A 24,042-nucleotide genomic window follows, 5' to 3' on the forward strand; every position below is an offset into this window, starting at 1 on the left:
CAGCGTAAACCCTCTTTTGGCGATAAAAAAAACTACTGTCATGATTTATTAAAGACACGCTGTGAAAAATTAGCACTGTGAAGGCGTGGACAGGGTTATTTTTGCAGCTGATCTTATTGCATATGCATTTGTAGGAGTTTCCCTTTCAGACGCAAAATTTATGGGAGGAGTGTATTTAAATGAATCATGCAAGGTGATTTAATAAGGTTTGAGCTAGTCAATTTAATGATATTGCGCCATTATTTACCGCCCAAAAAAAGCATGTCACCAGACGCTAATTTGCGCTGCTCTTGGTAGATTGCGTTGGTCATTATGGAAATGATCCGGCTGCTTCTGTGTTCTTTAATTTTCAGAACTTTTCACTCCCATCTGCGCTTTTATGGAATTGTGCTCTCATGCTAATTTGCCCTGTTTAGTAAATCTGGCCCCAAATAGACAACTGTTGTCATAGAGTAAGAGTTTACAGCTACAAAACGTTTATATATCTGTATAGCAACTCTTATTATTTGCTTAAATTTGGAAAACTTGAAGAGAAAGTTCATATTGAGTTTATAATGTAGATTTTGGCAAATCTGAGCACATATTGAGACATTGTTGAAATCTCTTTTGAAATTACTGGGCTCTTTTTCTCAGGACAAACATATGAAGCAGGAGGCTTTAGCAAAAGAAAGTCTCCGATAGCTGTCGGACAAGAAGTTTTATGATCATTCAGATCGACACATTTACAATATCTTTGAAGACAAATATATAACATGCTACATAATGTACCCAGAAACTTGCCATTGCGCTATTTTCTATTTTTCAACAAATCCTGTGAGAGGAAATGCAAGCTGGGATAGTCTGGAGACCATCAAATAAAAGGCTTTGAGATCAGACACACTCAGTCTCGTGGTGAGGGCTCAACAATCCCAAGTTTGCAGCTTGGAGGAAGTTGTCTCCTTTCACAAGACATGCTGAATATGTGCTGTGTGTGTGTGTGTGCGTGTATGAGTTTCAGTGTGATTTTTGGGAGCATAATCATTTGGAAAAGTGGTGCAGAGCTGAACTTCTCCCCTGAGTGTGTGAGGAGACTGACCGTCCTCTAATGTGGTGAAGTTTAGACGGGGGCTGAACACTCCCCCATCACCAACAGAAGTGCTGGAACTCAGCCATACACTGTACTCCTGTCCTGCCATCAGATCAGACAACACCAGCCACTGCTCTGAACCTGGAACCCTCTACAGTGAGAGAAAGAGAACCTGCTCATTCACTGCATGACATCAGCATTTTATTGTGAGTTTGAAATGTGTTTATGAGATTTTTGAATTGATGTAGCTATTCTTATGGAGATCGAATCCCCGACCCTTACAGAATGTACTGTGCTGGTTTCATGGTACAAATGCTGGTATTAGATAATAATAGAATCCCAGCTAACAGGGAACATCCTGAGAACTTTGTGGCGAGGTTCTCTCAAAGTTATTAACAAACATTCTTCCAGTAACGTTAAAGGTAGGGTACGCAATTCTTTTCATAAACACTTTTTGTTATTCTGATTTAAACTCTCTTCACATAGAGTTGAAGACATACCGCAACAAACAGCAGCCAATTTTTACAGTTCCCCCTGAACCAAAACAACGAGCTTATGCTGAGTTCACGCCAAGGTGTAACCGTAATTACGAGATGGAAACCCGTGACATTCTACCCGGAGCTGTTCACGTCCTCAGACTCGGATTTATGAGTTTCTATGTCAAACACGATCAATGCCGAAACGAATCTGCAGCAGTCAGGTGGTACAATTAGAGCTCTGTAAGTTGTTTACGTTCATTATTATTGTAATGTTATGTGCTTTGATACATGAGGTAACTTAACGGTGTATCTTATGACACTTCGCTGAATCTGCTCGGGCTGTGTGCGACCTGCGCGTTCATGTGTTTTGAAGGAGGCGTGGCTTTGGAGACGCTCTGAAGGGAGGGTGGGATCTCATGCTTTCAAAGCTAGCTTGCTACTGCTAGCATCTCTGAAATTCAAAATTCAAAGTTATCTGTTCTTTAAAAATGTTCTCAAAACGTTAGAACAAAAACATTATTGATGCATTGTTCATGGAAAAAAAATCATTGTTTCCAGTTTCCACAAAAATATTAAGAAACTATTTTCAACACTGATACTAATAAGAAACGTTTCTTGAGCACCAACTCAACATCACAGGAATAAATAAATTTTTTAAAATTCTTTTTATTGTAATATTTCAAAATATTGCCGTTTTCACTGTATTTTCAATCTAATAAATGCAGCTTTTGGTAAATATAAGATGTTTTTTTTTTTTTTTTTTATATATTAAGAAAGCAACCACAAACTTTACACTATATGTCACTTACTACATAGCTGTATTAAATTAGATTTAACTGTAGGCGGAGCTACCCAGTGCTACAGACCATCAAAATTACTTATAGGATTTATTTTAAAGTCATTTTAATAGCTTGTCACATTATCAAGGTGTACCTTGATATGACATAGTATTTAGTGTCTCCAAAAAGATCAATACACATCTGTGTGAGTGCATACCTGTGTATACTCTGTATAATTGTCTGTGTAGTAGATAGTGTAGTATTGGATGATGCCGTTGGGTTCATTTGGAGGACTCCAGCTGAGAAGCACTGTAGTGGTCGTAAGGAGTGTGTATAATACATTCTGTGGAGGGTCAGATGGGGCTGCAAAACAGAAAAAGAATTTAACATTATGAATACAGGGGCAATGCTGTTTCATGCTATTATTATGTATTATGAATCCTTTTCAAACCTAGTGAGCTGCCTCACTCTCTAGCTACCTTCTAGAGCAGCATTCTAACTGAAACTAAACTTTACAAGTGACCAAACTGACATGCCCTGAAACAAGTTAAATGTTGCTCTATTTTCTATCAATGTTTTTAGTGCAGAATAAACACTACCGTACAAAAATTCAGGGTCTGTAAAATTTTCAAATGTTTTTTGGAAGAACTCCCTTATGCAGCATTTATTTTATCATTTGATCACAATTTAAAGTAACTTTCTTTTCTATTTGAATATATTTTCTTTTCTATTTGAATATAATTTGCATATTTGAATATATTTTAAAATGTAATTTATTCCTGTGATGGCGAAGCTGAATTTTCAGCAGTCATCAATATGTATTATTAATATCGATGCTGAAAACAGTTGTTTTCTGAAAAGAAAATATATATTTTTTAAAAATAGAAATATTTTGTTACAATGTAAAAATATTTACTGTCAGTTTTGATCAGTTAAATGCATCCTTGCTGATTAAAAGTGTTAATTTCTTAAATAAATAAAAAAACCTTACTGACTCCACACTTTCAAATTTAAATCTGATGTTTCCCTCATCTCCAATATTTTTTTCCCCACAAGTTTATTCAATGATACTTGTGATGCAGCCTTAGATTTTGGGCAAACATTTGGCATATAAGCACAAAGCAGCACTCTTCACATTATAAATATGCTTATGATATCTAAAAGTGTTGTCTAGGTTGTTTGGAGCAGAACGTGTTTGTGTTCACCTGATTCTACAGTATTGAACGTGATGTAAATCAGTAGCCCTCCGTCTCCGAGTCGAGTCCAGCTGCTAACGGAGGCATTATACCGGCCCGGCTCCTCCACACTTACCACCACTGACGTATTCGTCACATTGGCCACAAATTCAGAGCTCAGATTCCTAATAAACGAACATACATGTAAGTTTCAATCTAGTATGACTGCAGTCTGGTCTATGGTAAAAACTGATTTTAAATCGTCTGGACTTACCACACTCTCACTATGTAGTATAAAATCTCAGAGTTGGCCTCCACGGGAGGTTTCCAGGACAACTCTACCTCAGTATCTGACAATTTCCTGGCGATTAGGAATTTTGGAGGGGAACTGGGTACTGCCGTTTAGGAAAAACAGCTATTATAGACCCAAAACCGAGGAAAATTACTTTACTCTCAAACATGATAGTGATTGGGGTTAGTAAATGTAAGACATGGTCTACCATGCCATGTGCATTATCCGCATATGTCCATCTTGACAACTGATAATGGAACAACTAACCAAACAAACACAGAGAAACAAACAAAAACATTGTTGGTAAGCTCCTCTGACTCCTGAGGTAGACAGATTAACCTGCTTTAAAGACAAAATTGATCCATAACACTCCCGAGTGCTGTCAGAAATGTATTTGGGAGAAATAAAAATAGTTAAACACACTCCCATTTCCGTCCACCGAAAAGCTGTAAAAAGGAGAAATGTTTACATGTGACCCAGATACTTTCGCCAGATCCAGACATATTCACTTTGATGACTGACACTGAAAAGGAAGAATAGCTTAATTAAACACCACAGGGTCTGTTGGTTAAAAACAAGCACTCACCGTCCTCCAGTGTGGTGATGTTCAGGATCTCGCTCGTGTGGTTGCCCATGCCGACCTGTGTGGCAGCCTGCACGCTGATGCGGTAGCGCGCATACTTCCGCAGGTTGGACAGGACAACATAAGGCACATGTGTGGTTTGGTTCAGACTGTGTGTGGCGTTCCAGTATTCCACGTTGTAGAACAGGATGATGCCGTTTGCGAGAAGCGGTGGCACCCACGACACGTTCACCTCGCTGGATCCGATGCTCTCATAGGTCAAATCATAAGGTGGGCTGCCAGGCACTGCAACAAACAAGAAAAGTCAGCACTCGTGCAAATGTTACACAACAGATAAATAAATAAGATGGCCATAATGTGTCTGAAATATAATTCAGCCTGCAAATTTCTGATATTCAATAGAACCCGTGTGCTTTATGAATAAAGTCTCTTATGATCACCAAGCCTGCGTTGATTTGATCAAAAATACAGTAAAATCAGTCATATTGTGAAATGTTATTACATTACATGTTATAACAAATTAAAACGTAATTTATTCCTGTGATGCAAAGCTAAATATTTAGCATAATGTCTCCAGTCTTCAGTGTCACATGATCCTTCAGAAATCATTCTAATATTCTGATTTGGTGCTCAAGAAATATTTCTTATTATTATCAATGCTGATAACAGTTGTGCTGCTTAATATTTTTTGTGGAAACCGTGATACATTTTTTTACAGGATTCTCTGATAAACAGAAAGTTCAAAAGAACAGCATTTATTTTAAATAAAAAAACTTTTGTAACATTATACATTTCTTTATTATCACTTTTGATAAATTTAATGTATTCTTGCTGAACTAAAGTATTAATTTTTTTAACAGAAAAAAAGTCTTAATGACCAGAAACTTTTGAATGACAGTGTACATACAGCAACGTCATTCATCTTCATTTATGAGAGTTGATGATTTACATTCACCCTCATGCAAACTGAGTAGAGACGCAAAGAGTGAATAGCAACTGGCATACCGACACTAAAGTTCATGTGTTTCAATGCCTGATAGAGCTGGAGTAGAAGCATCTACTAGAAAACAAAGATTTAATCTCAAGTATGTGTGAATGACCCTTAATTGTAGGAACCTTTTGAAAGGGAAAGAGTGTGGGATTTTTTCAGTTTTATGTTTCTTCTAGTTTTTCCAATTAAATACGAACACGAACAATGACTCACCATCCTCCCCGGACAACATCTGTAGAGTATCAGAAATCCGGTTCCCGTGTCCATGCAGCGTAAACGCACGGACAGTCACATTGTAGTGTGTGTACGGCTTCAGGTAGTGCAGTGTGGCGCTGAGTGATGTGCTGTTGACGGTGTTGCTGTATGTGCCGTTTGTGTATGAGACCTCATACAGGCGGATGATGCCGTTGGGCTTCTCTGGAGGAGACCAGGAGAGAGTAGAAGTGGAGGAGGTGGTTTTCACTACGACCAGATCCCGTGGGGGTGAATCCGGCTCTAAAAGACAGACAGAGGCACACTGAGAGATCTCAAGTGTGTGTAAGAGCACTTCTGAATGAGTATGAAAAATAATTTTCTCAATACCATCCTCTAGTGTCACAATGAAGATGTAGTCTTCATCGGTCATGGGGCTTTCCCCCACGGCTGTAGACGCCGCCACACGCAACTTATAACTGCTGTACTTGTCCAGACCTGTGGATATGACCATAAATAGTGTCATACACTGGCCTCAAAAACTATTTAAACACTTGGGTCACTCTTAGAATGTCTTAAATATATCTTTTGCTCACCAGGGATGCATTTATTTGACCAAACTACAGGAAAACTGAAATACTGTAAAATATTATTACAATATCTAAAAACTATTCTAAAATGCAGTTTATTCCTGTGATGCAAAGCTGAATTTTTAGCATCATTACTCCAGTCTTCAGTGTGACATGATCCTTCAGAAATCATTCTAATATGCTGGTTTGCTGCTCAATTTTGAAAACAATTGTGCTGCTTTTTTTCCAGGATTCTTTGATGAACAAAAAATGAATTCATGTTTTACCTGTGAGCACTGCAGTGGTGTTGTCTGTTATCTGTTGTAATTCCTGGTTTGTGAGGAGATTTTGTGCATACACAGCGTAGTGCGTTATCTTGCCGTTGGGGTTGAGGGGCGGCTCCCAGGTAACACAGATAGAGGTGGAGGTAAGATTCTGATAGGACACATTCTGAACAGAGCTTGGCACTGTGGGAAAACACTGGGGTTACTTTATACAGTGGCAGTATATTATAACTACTGTAATTCTACTCAGAGGTCTGAAGTTATTTTACCCTGTTCAGTTGTTTTCACTGTTACTTGTGCGGAAGGTCCGTCACCAATGATGTTTTTTGCCGACACGTTAAATGTGTACTCTGTGAAAGGGCTCAGTCTTCTAACCACATATATGATGTGATCAGATGACAGGTCTGCTGTCTCCTCAATGGCTGGTAGAACTGTCAATCAAAAAACAGCACACAGGCACAACCAATCAGAAAACAGAAAGCACAAATAACAAATAACAGAGCGCAACAATGACTGCCCACCTTTTAGTGCCCATGATTTTCAATTTCCCTTTCATTTTCTCCATTGTGATTTTAAAAAAGTCTTCAATAAAGAGTTAAAAAATATTTACATTTATATAAAAATAGTAAAATACTTTGGTATCTTTTGACCAATATCTATTTTTATGGCAACAGTGACTAAAATAACACAGTAGTTCTGTCTTGAAAGGTTTATTCACATTGCTGAAAAAAAATATATTTTAAACTGAAATTATGAGTTGTTATTATAATTGTGCTTTAAACAGTCCTGTTAATACCCAAATCGCAAAAACCTTGAAATGTGAGTGAGGTCATAGTGGGTGGAGTCAGTGGGAGGAGTTACTTACCTTCTATTCCAATGGTAGTGGCAGCTCTTGTTGGGAGGTTCGTCTGCTGCCGGGTGTAATCTGTGGCCACCGCCCTAGTGACGCGACGGGGCTGGGAGGGGCTTAAGTTAACCAATGGCGGTTGGTCAGTGCCAAGAGTGAGAGGTGAAAGTTCAGTCAAAGGGTCCTCGGTTACAGCCTCAGTCTCAGCCTGAACAGATGCATTGGTTCTGTCGTTGGTGACTGTGAGCCAGGGTGGAGGCGTGTGGGGGGTGCTTGGGGTCAAAGGAAGGTCAGAGGTCAGTTCCGAGTCGGTGTTGGTAAAACCGCGACCCAAAGTGAGAAATGTTCCATGTGAGGCGAGAGTGAATGCAGATTCTGTGGTGATGTCAAGTGACCTTGCATTGCGACGAAGTCGTCGAGAGACAGCGTTCTGTAACGACAACATTAAATCAGTGAAGCTAAACCAAACAAAATGCAGTGAGTGTGTGCATGCTTGTGTAATTTATTGTTTTACCTGTCCTCTTAGGGTGATGTCCTGTACAAGCATAGTACGGTACAGCACTAGAATCCGATAGTGGCTTATCAAGCCGTTTGGTTGGCTCGGGGATCTCCAGGACAGATGAACCGACGTGGAGTCCACAGCCTCCGCTGTCAGATGAGACACAGCACTCGGGGCTAACATGGAAATAAATGCACACACACATACAGTTATTAACACACCTTGCCGTATACTTAGCCAAGGCCCTCAGCAAAGTCCGAGGGGGGTCGCAATATGACTTAAAATTACTTAAAAAATCCTTTAAAATAAAATTAAGAGCCATTTTTTCCCTGATAAATTTTCCCAATTGTACAACTCATTGCTGAGAAAAATGCAGCCCTTTATTTATCACACATTTTCGGCATTGGATGCTTTGAGGCTTTCGACCAAAATCTAATTTTAGATAAAAGCAACCCTAAGTGAACAAATAACCTTTCTTCTTTTTCCATGCATTTAATGAGCATTCAGCTATGCAGCAACAACTGGCTCTGTATGAAAAAGTCATTTCCTCCAGCTAAATTAACCAAATTAAAGGTATAATTAGAGATAGCTGATTTCAGACCGACTTAATTATAACCAGACCAGCTAAATATAAACCTCATTTATAACTCTCACTTATTTTGACCCCCAAGTCTGAACACTTACAGAAGTCACAAACACGTACACATTCCCTTTTGAGAGTATGTTCTCTAATCTCCATACAGATGAGTCAAAAAATGTAATTGCTTTGGTCAACATGGCTCCCAATATGCTTCCTTCAAGCATACACAAACACAGTTTGAGAAAACACGACACCAACAATCAATCAAAATGGAGGTCATGTCATGAAAACCTGAATGCCACAACTGAAGGAATCATTAATTCTCCACTGTAGTGGAAAATACATGAATTTAGATGAATTTGTGGCAATTCATCCATAAATCACAGCTAAAGCGTAGCTAGGTCATGCAGTAAGAAAATTGGGAGAAAAAACAAAAGCAGTTCCACATCAGCGGAATCAAAAGTGATTTAATGCTTATTTAAGTTGCAGTCAGTACAGCTAAATAGGGTTAATCTAGGTAATGCATACACTTAATTTTGATTACCATTGAAACGTTTTGGGTCGGTAAGATTTTTTTATGTTTTTGAAAGAACTCTCTTATGCTGACCAAGGCTGCATTTATTTGATCAAAAGTGATATTGTGAAATATTATTTCAACTTAAATTATTATAAAATCTATTCAAATAGAAAACTAGTTCATTTATAATGGCAAAGCTGAATTTTCAGCAGCCATTACTCCAGTAAAAACATTTTCACACAGGGAAAGTTGGTTCCGTTTAACTTGACAGTAATATTTTGACAGTCGTTTTTGAACAAAATCAGTTCAGTTATATACTTTGTTCACTCAGGTTCTCTTTATCTAATATTATATAATGTCTAAAGGTTTAAAACATCAACTGTGACATATAAAAACCAATGAAAGACATCATGTAAGATCTGTAAATCTATTATCATCTATAGTACAGAAACAATTTGTTGTTCACAGAAGTTGACTAAATCTGATAAAACCTCCCTTTAGGAAAATATGGGGGGTATATACAGTGAGGAAAATAAGTATTTGAACACCCTGCTATTTTGCAAGTTCTCCCACTTAGAAATCATGGAGGGGTCTGAAATTATCATCGTAGGTGCATGTCCACTGTGAGAGACATAATCTAAAAAAAAAAAATCCAGAAATCACAATGTATGATTTTTTAACTATTTATTTGTATGATACAGCTGCAAACAAGTATTTGAACACCTGAGAAAATCAATGTTAATATTTGGTACAGTAGCCTTTGTTTGCAATTACAGAGGTCAAATGTTTCCTGTAGTTTTTCACCAGGTTTGCACACACTGCAGGAGGGATTTTGGCCCACTCCTCCACACAGATCTTCTCTAGATCAGTCAGGTTTCTGGGCTATCGCTGAGAAACACGGAGTTTGAGCTCCCTCCAAAGATTCTCTATTGGGTTTAGGTCTGGAGACTGGCTAGGCCACGCCAGAACCTTGATATGCTTCTTACAGAGCCACTCCTTGGTTATCCTGGCTGTGTGCTTCGGGTCATTGTCATGTTGGAAGACCCAGCCTCGACCCATCTTCAATGCTCTAACTGAGGGAAGGAGGTTGTTCCCCAAAATCTCGCAATACATGGCCCCGGTCATCCTCTCCTTAATACAGTGCAGTCGCCCTGTCCCATGTGCAGAAAAACACCCCCAAAGCATGATGCTACCACCCCCATGCTTCACAGTAGGGATGGTGTTCTTGGGATGGTACTCATCATTCTTCTTCCTCCAAACACGTTTAGTGGAATTATGACCAAAAAGTTATATTTTGGTCTCATCTGACCACATGACTTTCTCCCATGACTCCTCTGGATCATCCAAATGGTCACTGGCAAACATAAGACGGGCCTTGACATGTGCTGGTTTAAGCAGGGGAACCTTCCGTGCCATGCATGATTTCAAACCATGACGTCTTAGTGTATTACCAACAGTAACCTTGGAAACGGTGGTCCCAGCTCTTTTCAGGTCATTGACCAGCTCCTCCCGTGTAGTTCTGGGCTGATTTCTCACCTTTCTTAGGATCATTGAGACCCCACGAGGTGAGATCTTGCATGGAGCCCCAGTCCGAGGGAGATTGACAGTCATGTTTAGCTTCTTCCATTTTCTAATGATTGCTCCAACAGTGGACCTTTTTTCACCAAGCTGCTTGGCAATTTCCCCGTAGCCCTTTCCAGCCTTGTGGAGGTGTACAATTTTGTCTCTAGTGTCTTTGGACAGCTCTTTAGTCTTGGCCATGTTAGTAGTTGGATTCTTACTGATTGTATGGGGTGGACAGGTGTCTTTATGCAGCTAACGACCTCAAACAGGTGCATCTAATTTAGGATAATAAATGGAGTGGAGGTGGACATTTTAAAGGCAGACTAACAGGTCTTTGAGGGTCAGAATTCTAGCTGATAGACAGGTGTTCAAATACTTATTTGCAGCTGTATCATACAAATAAATAGTTAAAAAATCATATATTGTGATTTCTGGATTTTTTTTTTTTAGATTATGTCTCTCACAGTGGACACATAAACTACTTGCACATAAAAAAGCAAAAATGTTCTCTTATTGCGGTTTGGATTTGGGTAAGAGTAAGTCTGATGTCCTGGTAAGCCGCGCGCATGTGTGTGTGGGTGGGTTGCCAGGTAAACCCTATATTATGGGGACAAGATGTCCTCACCAAGATGGCAGTATCTGAAATCCTTGTGGGGACATTTTTTGGTCCCCATGAGGAAAACAACTTATAAATCATACTAAGTGATGTTTTTTGAAAATGTAAAAATGCAGAAAGTTTTCAGTGATGGTAGGATTAGTGTAGGGGGATAGAATATACAGTTTGCACAGTATTAAAATCATTATGTATATGGAAAGCCTCCATAAAACATGAAAACAGAACATGGGCCCTATCTTGCACCCAGCGCAATTGACTTTGTACACAGACGCATGTATCATTCCTATTTTGCACCCGCGCACAGCGGACTTTTCCCTCCACAGACGCACGTCGGTAAGTTAGGAAATGAACTTGCGCTACCGGGGGCGGTTCAGCGCAAAGAGGAGGCGTGTTCCGGCGCAAACGTTCCCTGGTGCTATTTTGCAGTTTCAGAAAACAATTCAGCCACAGACCAGGAAAAACCTAGTCTAAAGTCAGTGGCGCGTTGCGTATGTTATTCATATGCTATTTTAAGGGCGCATGCTTGGCCATAATCAATGTAGAGTGTGCACAACGCGCATACACTTTGCTTGTCTTAATATCGACACACAGATGCAGCAGTTTTCATTTTTATAAAACCATACATTATTACGAGGAAAAATATTAACACACAAGGGAAATCATTGTGGTGTCCATGAAGATGTGAAAAAATAGGCATACATCTAGCCTACACATTTACCCAAATTATTATATGCCTGTTTAACCGAAGCTAATTTGGGTGTGTTTCTCCCATCCCCATACAATGTCACTTCTCTGTCTTTTACGGCCGTGACGAGAACGTCTGTCTCCTCGGCTGTGAACTGCTCCTGGCATGCGCCTGGCAAATCCGCCGTTATAATAGCAATCCGCCATGGAAAAAGCGCCTGCTCTTAAAGGGAATGTGAGATGATGCTCTGATTGGTTTATTTCACGTTACGCCCAAACCACACCTATGAATAATGAAGCTACTTCAGACCAACCCATTTTAGATTTGCGTCGGGCGCAAGAGTCATTTATCCCGCCGGTATAATAGCAACAGCGCCCAAGACCCGCCCACAAAGTTACTTGCGTTTCACTCTTGATACTTACTGCGTTTCAGATCGTTAAAATAGGGCCCCATGTGTGTTTGTGTGTTTACCTTCTGCGTTTGTTGTAATGTTGACCACTGCTGCCGGTCCTGTGGCCCCCGAGGATTTGGCCATCACATGGATGTAGTATTGTGTGTATGGAGTCAGTCCAGTGTAAATAAACGCTTGATCGATTGTGCTGTTCTCACTAATAAACCCTGAAATACACATATACATGCACCACATTAACATACAAACAATGAGAGGATGTGCTTTGAACTAAGTAGTCTGGAGCATGTGCTGGTTTAGGATAAGGGCTTGTGTGTGATGTCTGTCTGATAGTACAGTATTAAAGGGATAGTTCACCCAAAAATGAAAATTAACCCATGATTTACTCACCCTCAAGTCATCCTTCTTTCAGACGAATTCAATCGGAGTTATATTAAAAAATGTCCTGGCTCTTTCAAGCTTTATAATGGCAGTGAATGGCTGTCCATAAAAGTGCATCTATCCATCATAAAAGTGCTCCACGCGGCTCCGGGGGGGGGGTTAATGAAGGCCTTCTGAAGCGAAGCGATGAGTTTGTGTAAGAAAAATATTTTTTACTTTCTAAAGTAAAATAACTATAGCAGTCTACTTGAGTCTAAAGCGCAACTTATGCAACTTGTGACGTTAGAAGTAGTGTAGTGCGTCATGGCGCAAAAGTTAGATTCCACGTAAGTCTAAAGCGCAACTTATGCGAGTAATGCGACGTACTGCTGATATTTACGCTACGCCATGACGCACTACGCTACTTCTAACATCACAAGTTGCGTAAGTTGCGCTTTAGATGCAAGTAGACTGTGTATGGCCGGAAGCTAGAATCTTACTTTGTAACATGTTAAATATGAATATTTTTTTACACAAACGCATCGCTTCACTGCCATTATAAAGCTTGGAAGAGCCAGGACATTTTTTTAAATAACTCCGATTGTACTCTTCTGAAAGAAGAATGTCATATACACCTAGGATGACTTGAGGGTGAGTAAATCATGGGCTAATTTAAATTTTTGGGTGACCTATCCCTTTAATGGTAAAGACATTGGTTTGATGGTCATGGGGTGTCAGAAAGTGTTACCTTCAGAGCTGTGGAGCTGGATGACGTAACTGAATCGTCCTGTGGTGATCTTTGGTGGGTCCCAAGTTAGAGACAGAGATTTAGAAGTGATGTTTCTTAAAACTATGTTTTGCGGCGGGTCTTCAGGGGCTGCAACACACATTTTTGTCTTTACATTTTTGATTCGTTACAGAAACTTGTAGAAATTGCAATTATTTGAACAAGACAACATAAAACAGAATTTGCAATACAATTAAGCTTCTGTATTGTCAGGTATTTCCATAATTTCATGTATTATTATATAAAAAAACATTCATGCAAGTAAATAGACTTAATTTTGATTAACATTTGGGGTCGGTAGGATTTCTTTGATATATTTGATCAAAAATGCCATAATAACAGTAATATGAAATATTATTACAATGTAAAAACTATAGATTTTATAATCATTTATGATGCAGTATAGATTAATTTTATAATTTGGTGCTCCAGAAAAACATTTTCTACTATTTTCAGTGTTGGAAACATTTGTGCTGCTTGACATTTTTGTGGAAAACGTGATAAGATTTTTCAGGATTCTGATGAATAGAAAGAACAGCATTGAAACAGAAATCCTTTCAGAGGCGGACAGAGTACACAGCTTCATTACTTGAGTAAAAGTACAGATACCCCTTGCTAAATTTTACTCAAGTACAAGTAAAAGTACTACAGTCAGATGTCTACTTAAGTAAAAGTACTAAAGTACTTGTTTTTAAAAGTACTTGAGTATCAAGAGTACATTTTCTAAATATTGCATTACTACTGCCACAGTGCTTACATTGGTAAACACAGCAAACACTTGAAGCGAAAACTATCATTAACTTGTTCAGAAAATTGAAATAGTCTGGCGAGGTGGGGCCACGGGTTTTCCCAGGATGGTAGGGGAAGACTCATGAATATTCATTAGGGAAGTCATCCCTGATTGGTCTGATGACCTACCCCTAACCACACCCCTAAACCTACCCGTCAATGGGGGTCTTATGACCTCCCTAACCCCGCCCCTAAACCTACCCGTCACTGGGGTTAAGACCAATCAGGGATGACTTCCCTAATGAATATTCATGAGTCTTCCCCTACCATCCTGGGAAAAAAAATACTCCCGGGATGGACCTGCTGCGTCTTCATCCATTGTTTCGTCCATGGTTTCGTCTCTTATCTAAATCTGACCATGGAGTTGACTTTGGCGGAAAGCTGAAGGTGATTGCTTGCTGATAGGCTGTCCCAATCAGTGGCGCCTGCACAATCCAATCACATTTGAGAGGGAAACAACAAATTGAGGGTTTCCGAGATGTCCGAGAAGATTTTTTTTTTTTTTAGAAGAAGTAGTAACGGGTACTCACAGTTATGGATAGAAATGTAGTGGAGTAAAGAGTACAATATTTGCCTCTCAAATGTACTTGAGTAAAGTCATGAGTACTCCCCAAAAATGATACTCGAGTAAAGTACAGATCCCTCAAAATTGTACTTAAGTATTGTACTCAAGTAAATGTACTCCGTTACTGTCCGGCTCTGAATCCTTTATACCAATATAAATGCCTTTACTTTTGATCACTTCATGCATCATTGCTGAATAGAAGCATTCATTTCTACTCTAAACAGTAATATACATACATATATAATATATAAGAATAAAGTGTGTGTGATAGCATACCAGCCTCCGGCATGCGGACCATAGTGCTGGCAATCTGTCCCTCCCCTTCACTGGTGAACGCGGAGACTTCAAACACATAAGGTGTGTAGGGACGGAGCTCATCAATCTTTACACTGATTGGAATGCTCCAGACGGAGGCGGGGGGAACGGCTGAGAGTGTAACAGAGGGCAGCACAGCAGACGTCAACTGGGAAGACTCGGACGGGCTTGGAGTTCCACGAGATAAGATGTCTGCTGCATCCTAGGAGACACAAAAACACATAAACAACCGAAACTAATTGCAAAGAAATTGCTAGATCAATGCATATACCTCTAAGGTATTTTGAATTTGGTTCAGCTGTCTTGTATCACTTCAAATAAACATTAATACAAGCAAAGACGTACGTTGCAGTGAGGCAGAGCTCCGCTCATGATGTCCTCTGCATTGAGGTCCAGTGTGCGGACAATCTGGCTTGTTCGGGCATGTTTGACTTTAACTGCGAACTTAGCGATAAGGCCATTGATGCGTACGGGGAGAAACCATGTCACTACCACTGATGTGTGATCATCAGCAAACGCTGTGAGGTTTGACACCAGACCAGGGGCTGAGATTGAACATAAACACATGGATTAAAACATATACACACTCTAAACAAGCAGAATGAAAATATCTATACACATTTGTTTAAAACCCAGTGAGCTCCCCACTTAGTCATCAGTATTCACACACTAGGTAGCAAAATTATGCTAGGGGTCAGTAAGATATTTAATGTTTTTGAAAGTAGGCTCTTATGCTGGTCAATGCTCAAAAATTCAGTAAACAGTAATATTTTGAAATATTATTACAATTTAAAAGAGCTATTTTCTATGGAAGCTGGTTTCCGCCACAGAATAAAACATTTTTAAAAGATAATTGCGACTTTTTATCTCACAATTGCGAGTTTACGTTTCAGAATTGCGAGATATAAAGTTAAAATCGCAAGGTATAATGTCAGAATTGCTAAATATAAACTCGCAATTGCGTGTTATAAAGTCAGAATTGCGAGATATAAACTTGCAATTCTGACTTTTCTCGCAATTGCGAGTTTATATCTTGTATCTTATATCTTGTATTGAGATTCTCACAATTTTGACTTAACACACAATTGCGACTTTATATCAATCAATTCTGAGACAAAAAGTCAGAATTGCGAGATGTAAACTCGAAGTTGTGAGCAAAAAAAGTCAGAATTGTGTCGCAATTACCTTTTTTATTTATTTTTTATTCTGTGGCGGAAACAAGCTTCCAAAATTTTCTATTTTAATATAAAATGTAATTTATTCCTGTGATTTATTCAGCATCATTTCTCCAGTCTTCAGTGTCACATGACCCTTCAGAAATCATTCTAATATGCTGATTTGCTGCTCAAGAAACAGGTCTTATTATCAATGTTGAAAACTGCTTTTGCTGCTTAATATTTTTAATTTCTTTCAGAATTCTTTGATGAATAGAATGATAAAAGTACTGTAGACTCCGATGCACTTCACAGGAGGAGAGCCAATTGCGTTTTATACGTGTGATCATTAACAATATTGCTCATGCAATATTGCACCTTTGATGGTAGCTACCTCTCTAGACAGTAAAGCAGCTCATTAGGGTTTTGAAAACAGTTTATATGAAATACATGGATAGTGCTTACGGGCCTCTGCTGTTTTGTAGTAAAGAGATTGGCTAAAGGGTCCAGTTCCTGCTTTGTTGACTGCTGCAACCTATAAAGAAAAGACAGAAGAAAAGCTTTTGAAAAGCAATATACTCAAACCGCACACAGTATAAGAACGTCTGGTTGATTTATCACCATGACTTAGCAGAGGTGGTTATAAAGACACTGTGAATGAAGATTCCAATGCAAGGTGATCTACTCCAGACAACAGATCCATCAAAGACCGTCACACATACAAACACACGCTCACACAATAGCTTAGAGAGTCAATTCAGAGTTCACGGTGTACCCAGCCAATGAATTCACGAGACAAATGAGGGAAAACAGAGATCCCTCGTGGATCCAGAGTTCTCTGTAGGACATGAATAATTCACAGTTGATAAATTATTGAGTGAGATCAATGGAATAGAGGCCACTGGCAACTTTCCCATGGATAGTTAATCCAGCGGTGTCTGCTGAAAGCTGGACCAGTTTAATGAAAACCATTTTCAGAAAAGTTTTTGCTTGCTGCCGTTTCATTAGGTGACAAAACATTACCTGACAAAGACTGAAATAAATGGAAAATACTAAAAAGGGAAGTAAAGGGGGCGCTAACATTTCAGATAAACATGGGTTGGATATAATATCAGTAATAACATCTATAATTGTATTAATTCCCAGGTCTTGTGCTTTTGCCTTCAGAAGAGCTTCAGTTTCTTTGGGGAATAGTGAAATTCAGAACTTGAACTGTGGGATATTGCACCATTCTTCAATAAGAAGTCTGGAGTTCTTTGGAGTTTGAAAGGAATTGGAAATCTATAGAATTTCCCATGATGTTTAGACATTTGGAGTCTTTGTAGAGTATATGGAAGGTAGTTTCTCATGATGTCCCATCAGAATTTTATCATGAAGTTGCATGGAAATCACCCTCTTGTTTGTTTGTTTTTTGGCATTATTATGCATCATATACACTACCATTCAAAGTTTGGGGTTGGAAAAGATATTTGAATGTTTTTGAAAGATATTACTCTGGTCTTCAGTGTCACATGTTCCTTCAGAAATATTTCTAATATGCTGATTCTTATTATCAATGTTGAAAATAGTTTTGCTGCTTAATAGTTTTGTGGAAACAAAATTCTTTGATACAATATTATGTCAGAAATATTTTGTAACATTATAAATATCTTTAATGTCACTTTTGATTAATTTAATACATTCTTGCTGGTATAAAGTGGCACATTCTTTCAATATACAGTCGTGCTCAAAAGTTTACATACACCTTGCAGAATCTGCTAAATGTTAATTATTTTAACAAAATAAGAGGTATCGTACAAAATGCATGTTATTATTTATTTAGTACTGTCCTGAATAAGATATGTAACATAAAAGATGTTTACATAGTCCAAATTGATGAATTTATAAAAATGACAGAAGGAAACACGATGCATTAAGAGCTGGGGGTTGAAAACGTTTTGAATTTGAGGATCAAGGTAAATTGTACTTTATTTGTCTTCCGGGAAACATGCAAGTACTGTACAACTTCTGTTGCTTCTGAAGGACAATACTAAATTGTTTTATTTTTTATATTTAAACAAAATAAGAAAAATTTGGACATCTTCATCCTGTTCAAAAGTTTTCACTTTGAACCTTTTTTAACAGTTGTGTTTGAGTCCCTCAATTGTCCTCAGTGTGAAAAGATGGATCTCAAAATCATACAGTCTCTGCCAGAAAGGGTTCAAACATGCAAAAGATGCTGGAAAACTGAAGAGTTAGATTTTTATGAAGAACATTGGCCAGTTTAATTGCTCAGGACAACAAGGGACTCAAGAACAACCATCAAAAAAAAAAAAAAAAAAAAAAAAACCCAGATGTGGATCATCCAGGTAATGAGACACAGTATAAAGATTGAGGGGTATGTAAACTTTTGAATGGGATTTTTTAAATATTTTTTTATTGTGGACTATATGTAAACACCTTTTATGTTAAATATCTTATTCAGGACAGTACTAAATAAAAAATAACATGCATTTAACATGCAATAACAGCACGACTGTATATAGTTTTGAGCAGCTTATCAAAACATTTGTATTTTTGTCCCTTTCTGTGTGTGTGTGTGCTCCTATGGTTAACAGGCTTTATGTGGCTGTGACAAGCAATTTCATTAAGGAAGTCTTGTATTTTTGTGACATTTAGAAACTATCCAATGAAGTCTGCTGGTTCTTGGTGAGCTTTAACCACAAACTATTATTTTTGACACTTTAATTTTATAGTTTTTCTGAACAATACATTTGCGGCCGGACCGAGAATTTGTATTTTCTTCAAGTCTGCGTCATTTGTTATTTCAACTTTTTACAGTTCCTACAAAAAAAAAAAAAAAAAAAAAAAAAATGCAGTACAAGTACATTTTGTATTATGGTGTTGTGTACATTCTTTAATCAGTTTAAAATACACTATATTCTGATTCTATAATGTGAAAATCTATGCCGTGGTTAAATTAGACTTTGTGAATTTTTGCTTTCACAAAAACTATTGAAATGTGTGAAGATCAAGCGTGCACCTTGATGTTGTACGTTGCTCCAGGGGTGAGTGTGTTCAGGAGAGTTTCTGGGATGTCCAGGCCCTTGGTGACCTCAGTGAAGGTAGGGTCGGGATATGGACACACCTCCTTGTATTTGATGACAAATGAGTGAATTGTGGGGTCAAGGGGCATCGGCATCCGCCAGGACAGCAGGATTCCATTGGAACCAACCCGCTCACCTTCTGGCTTAGAGGGGGCCGCAGGTACTACATACACATACATATAAACACACGAAAAACTTGAGAATCTTATGATGCATTTGATATTTTATCCTATTTTTATGACAGCTTTATTGATTACTTGATTCGAATTGGTTGATTACAGCAATTTTTTTCATGTCCTTTTTTAAATTGATTGTCACTTCTTTCATTTGTGTTGCCATTATATCCTCATCTTCTGCAATGAAGCAGGACGGATGTTGTTACTCTAACCAAGATATAGTATCGTCCAGGCCATTATCAAACGTAGAGGTCTTTCAGAAGGTGCTTGGCTCGCTAACAGCTAGTTGTTGTAGAGGTGTCAGCCATTTAGGAGAATAACAATACAATATAAAGCCATCAGAAAGCGTGACCCGCCCATGCCATTCCCATAGAGATGAGCAAACCAGCGACCCGGGAATATGATACCAACCTATCAAAGCCTGGAATCAGCATCAATTATGCAAACATAAATGTACACACATACACACACACACTTCAAATGGAAAAAAAATCCATATGGATTCCTGTACATTACATTACTACATATAACATTACATTTGTATGTTATTTTATTACATTTTCTACATTAATATGGTAATTTAGGGCATTTTTGTTAGTGTGACATTATTTACAATATTTGTTTGACTGAATAGAATGTTTTCACTTAATAAAGTAGTCTAGAGGAATATATAGGAAGTATGGGGAAATACACATAAATTATGAAAGGAAGGCATCATTTTTATTAAAAGAAGATAGTGGTTTAAGAATGGAACACACAGACTTACATGACTCAATAGTGGTGACAAGTATTCGGCTGACAGGTGAGCTGAACCCTGACGAAGCCACTGCATTGACCGTGATGGTGTATGATGTTCCAGGGGTTACACTGGACACTTGAGCCTAAAACATAGAATAAACACAATACATATACAGGACGAACATAGATCTACATCTACAATGAAGATATGGGTCATTCTCAAATATGGTAACAGATACGGTTCTTGACAAAAACAAAATACATATTTAAAAGACATATTTATACAATATTTAAAAGACAGAATTCTATAACCATTGTTTATATTGGATAATATAAAAGACACTGTGTTGTTTAGCGCTTTTCCCCCCTTGTATTATGTTCGAATTCTGGGTCCAATTTTTATGTTGCAGGTCAAATTGACACTAATTGGATTCAATCCAATCACAATCACACACATTCTCACACATTACATCAAAAATAAACACGTGTTTAACAACTATTTTTAACCATTTGTTTAATTGTTTTTAAATGGTTTTTGTTTCAATTTTGTGTGCTTTCCTAAAACAGTAGAGCATGGTGCTACAGTAGCAACGCAAAAATCATGCGTTCGATTCCCAGCAATATTAACATTCTTGAACTGATAAAAATGTATGCATTTAACGTAATGTGCATTCCTTTGGATAAAAGTATTTGCCAAATGCATAAATGTACATTTAAATACTCTCAGAGGGTAGTTGAGGAACTGACATAAAAAATACATACATTTTTGTATTTTTATTTTGGGTCTGTGCAGCTGCAGTTAACCATGAAATTGTGGGTCAGATTAATCATCAGAAATTATGTAAACGCAGTCCACCAATCCCTACCCCGAAACGTAACCCTACCCATAACCTCTACCTAAAATCAGAGGGAAATGATAGGTGTGGAAAAAATAAAGACTAAAATAACAAAGAATATAACATTTTGACATGTAATACATATTTATGATAAGCTTTTATGTTAGGAAATTGAACTATTCAGTGTTTTATAAGCCAAAAAGTCAACAGTTTTTGAGAGTGACCTTTATAATGGTAACATCTTATGTCTTCTAGTTACCAATTTTGTTGGTGTTGTTTTGCACCTAAAATTTCAGGATTGTAAAAAATCTATTTAATAGAGAAATAAAATCTGTGCTTATTTTGATTTAGTTATTGCATTTTACATTACTGAATGGTGTACAATTTTTAAAATAAAAGGGCTCATTTTCAGTGCATAAAGCGTAGTAATATCTCACAACATATTGCTAAGTCATGTCTCTTCTGAGAAAACTGAAGCATATCATGCTATAAAATAAACCTCAGGTAAAACCAAAAAGTCAGCACTAGATACTAAACAAATTACAATTTGAATGCGATCAGATATATGAATTTCTGACTGAAGACAATGACTTACATTAATCAAACACATCGCATTATTACTCCAAAACACCATCATGCATCAAACCACCCTCAAAAACACAAGGAATTTTGTACATCTACTGTATAGATACCATCAATAATCCATGCACCTCAGACACTCCCACAAACAGACACACAAACACACTTTTTGCAAGCGAATCTTCTTGAGCCATTACTAGCAATAATTCAATAGCAGAAATCATTTGTTCATATAAATCATATATTAAAAAGCATCTTTTGTGGTCTTCTGTCACATGTTCACAAACACAAAGTTTGTTGAGTAATGTAACAGCGGCAGGCTAAGTTACCATACGTGATGTCACACCACTTGTTCCAGAAAGACAATAGTCTTATCAGATGTGAGGATAAAATGGCCTGACAACACCAGTAAAACAAGATAACATGGCAAAATCGAATCCTTGCTTACATGCGTTACATAACGTATATGTATATATATGTATAAATATAAACCACACTTCTATGAATTTCACTGCAAATAAATAAAATATCTACCAATATATTTGCTTAGAAGAGCTTTTCTTAAAACTAATTTCTCTCTTCTGAGCCATTTTGCAATTTAACTAATTCCTAAAACACCAAAGCAAGTTACTTTCAAGTTCACACAGGGGAAAATATAAATAATAAAGAAAATATAAATTATGCAGAAAATGAAGCATACGGGTTTTAAGCGAAACTTTTAATTGTTGATGGCAACTTTTATCAGAAATGTTATTATGATGTTCAATTATGAATGCTCTACAAATTAATGCATAAAATGTAAAATGGAAATCCTTTACAAATATACAGTCCCGCACAAGGAAGACGAGTCAGTGTTCAGTGATATTTATCACACACTCAAGTCTTTGTGTGGAAGAATTTCGTATTTCTTAATTCTAAGAAACACAAGCCAGTTTAAGAATTCCTCCAAGGTCGTGTAGCGTCTCACCATCACACTCAAACAGACCAAAGAGTATGTGTGTGTGTGTGTGTGCGTGTGTGTGTGTGTGTGTTTGTGTGTGTATGTGTAAGAGTTCAGCAAATTTTTATGAGAATAAATCTCATAAATTTTATACAAATTTTTTTTGCAGGGATGAAAACTTCAAAATGTTACAAAATTGTCTCCCTTTAAGTTCCTGAGTTGGAACTTTAATTTAATTTCAATTTCATTCAATTAATTTCACTGAAAATCATTTGATGATTTGAACACATGATGTTCAATTGGAATTTAAATCCAAATTACAACAAAAAGAAAATGAAATGAAACATAAAGGGGTAATTTACTTTGGGGTAAATTGGAGTATTATGTGAAAAGCATTATTTTCCTAATACGACCATAATATTAAAGTTTAATTTATTAAATATAATGGAATATATTATATTTGTAAATTGTAATTTCAAGGATTACAACATTCTATTTTAATTCTACTTTTTAAAACAAATGTGTTTGGTACATCAATTCAGTTTCACAAACTGAATTGGTTTTTAAAATAATTCTCAATATACTTCTGAATGGCATCCAACACTTCTATCTTGAGTATTTAATGCATGTCATGTAATGCAAAACCCATGCAATGCAAATATGCAATTGATGCCTACCTGAACGTTACCGAGGCCCAAGTACAGGATAACCAGCAGGGGCAGACAGGATGGCATGATGGCCCCTCACTAAGAGAGAGCTGCTGAATGGGTAACTAACCACTGGTATGCGAATGATCAGAAACAAACTAGTCCCACCACCAAAAACCTATTATTAACGGTCTTCTCTCTCTTTCACTCTCTACCTTGTTCTCCAACCTTCCTCCACACACTCCGCCCAGCTGACACGGATACTCTTCTACCTGACACCTGGCATACGGCTGTGGGAGAGGTCTGTGAGTGACTCAGGGTGTGTGTGTGTGGGGGGGTGGGGGTGGGGGTGGGGGGGTGTACCTGGACGTAGCTGTCTGCTGTGGTGGTGATGGTAATATTGCCGTGGTCAGGAAGCACTTGGATCAGGTAGTTCTTATCACATCCAAGTGATGCCAGCCAGTGGAGAGAGAAAGCACGAGGTGACACACTGATCACACGCAACCCTTCAGGACTGGCAGGCACTGAAACACACAGATTTGGGTTTTGAAAAAAATAAATAAAATACATGTATTTATTTTACAGACAGACAAATGCTAAAAATTCAATTCAGCTCACTTTAGTTTAAATTAAGGTTAAATTAAATTTCATTCATTTTAATCAGGTTTGGTTAGATTAATTTTCACTCACTCACCCACCGACTCACTCACCAATTCACCCACCCACCCAACCACCCACTCACTCACTCACCAATTCACCCAACCACCCACTCACTCACTCACCCACCCACTCACTCACTCACTCACTCCCCCACTCACTCACTCACCCACCGACTCACTCACCAATTCACCCACCCGCTCATTCACTCACTCAACGACTCACTCACTCAACGACTCACTCACTCAGCAACTCACTCACACTCAACGACTCACTCACTCACTCAC

The 24,042-nt window shown here is 37.9% G+C and overlaps 1 protein-coding gene across 1 annotated transcript in view; it reads right to left on the bottom strand.

The window, feature by feature from the left end:
* The window catches only part of ptprq (protein tyrosine phosphatase receptor type Q), a gene marked incomplete at its 5' end in the record, with an annotated part of 60,040 nt that overhangs the window by 20,694 nt on the left and 15,304 nt on the right, over positions 1-24,042 (bottom strand). The window contains 15 exons of the mRNA XM_084124230.1: positions 4,378-4,659; positions 5,579-5,860; positions 5,948-6,055; positions 6,414-6,593; positions 6,680-6,841; positions 7,276-7,687; positions 7,772-7,932; positions 12,189-12,335; positions 13,235-13,363; positions 14,904-15,144; positions 15,288-15,487; positions 16,562-16,631; positions 19,119-19,345; positions 20,125-20,239; positions 23,462-23,622. Of these exons, the coding sequence (XP_083980356.1) occupies positions 4,378-4,659; positions 5,579-5,860; positions 5,948-6,055; positions 6,414-6,593; positions 6,680-6,841; positions 7,276-7,687; positions 7,772-7,932; positions 12,189-12,335; positions 13,235-13,363; positions 14,904-15,144; positions 15,288-15,487; positions 16,562-16,631; positions 19,119-19,345; positions 20,125-20,239; positions 23,462-23,622 (2,877 nt within the window). The remainder of the gene's footprint in view (positions 1-4,377; positions 4,660-5,578; positions 5,861-5,947; positions 6,056-6,413; positions 6,594-6,679; positions 6,842-7,275; positions 7,688-7,771; positions 7,933-12,188; positions 12,336-13,234; positions 13,364-14,903; positions 15,145-15,287; positions 15,488-16,561; positions 16,632-19,118; positions 19,346-20,124; positions 20,240-23,461; positions 23,623-24,042) is intronic.

This window comes from Abramis brama (genome assembly GCF_963993115.1).
Source record: "Abramis brama genome assembly, chromosome: 9".
Classification (NCBI taxonomy): Eukaryota; Metazoa; Chordata; class Actinopteri; order Cypriniformes; family Leuciscidae; genus Abramis; species Abramis brama.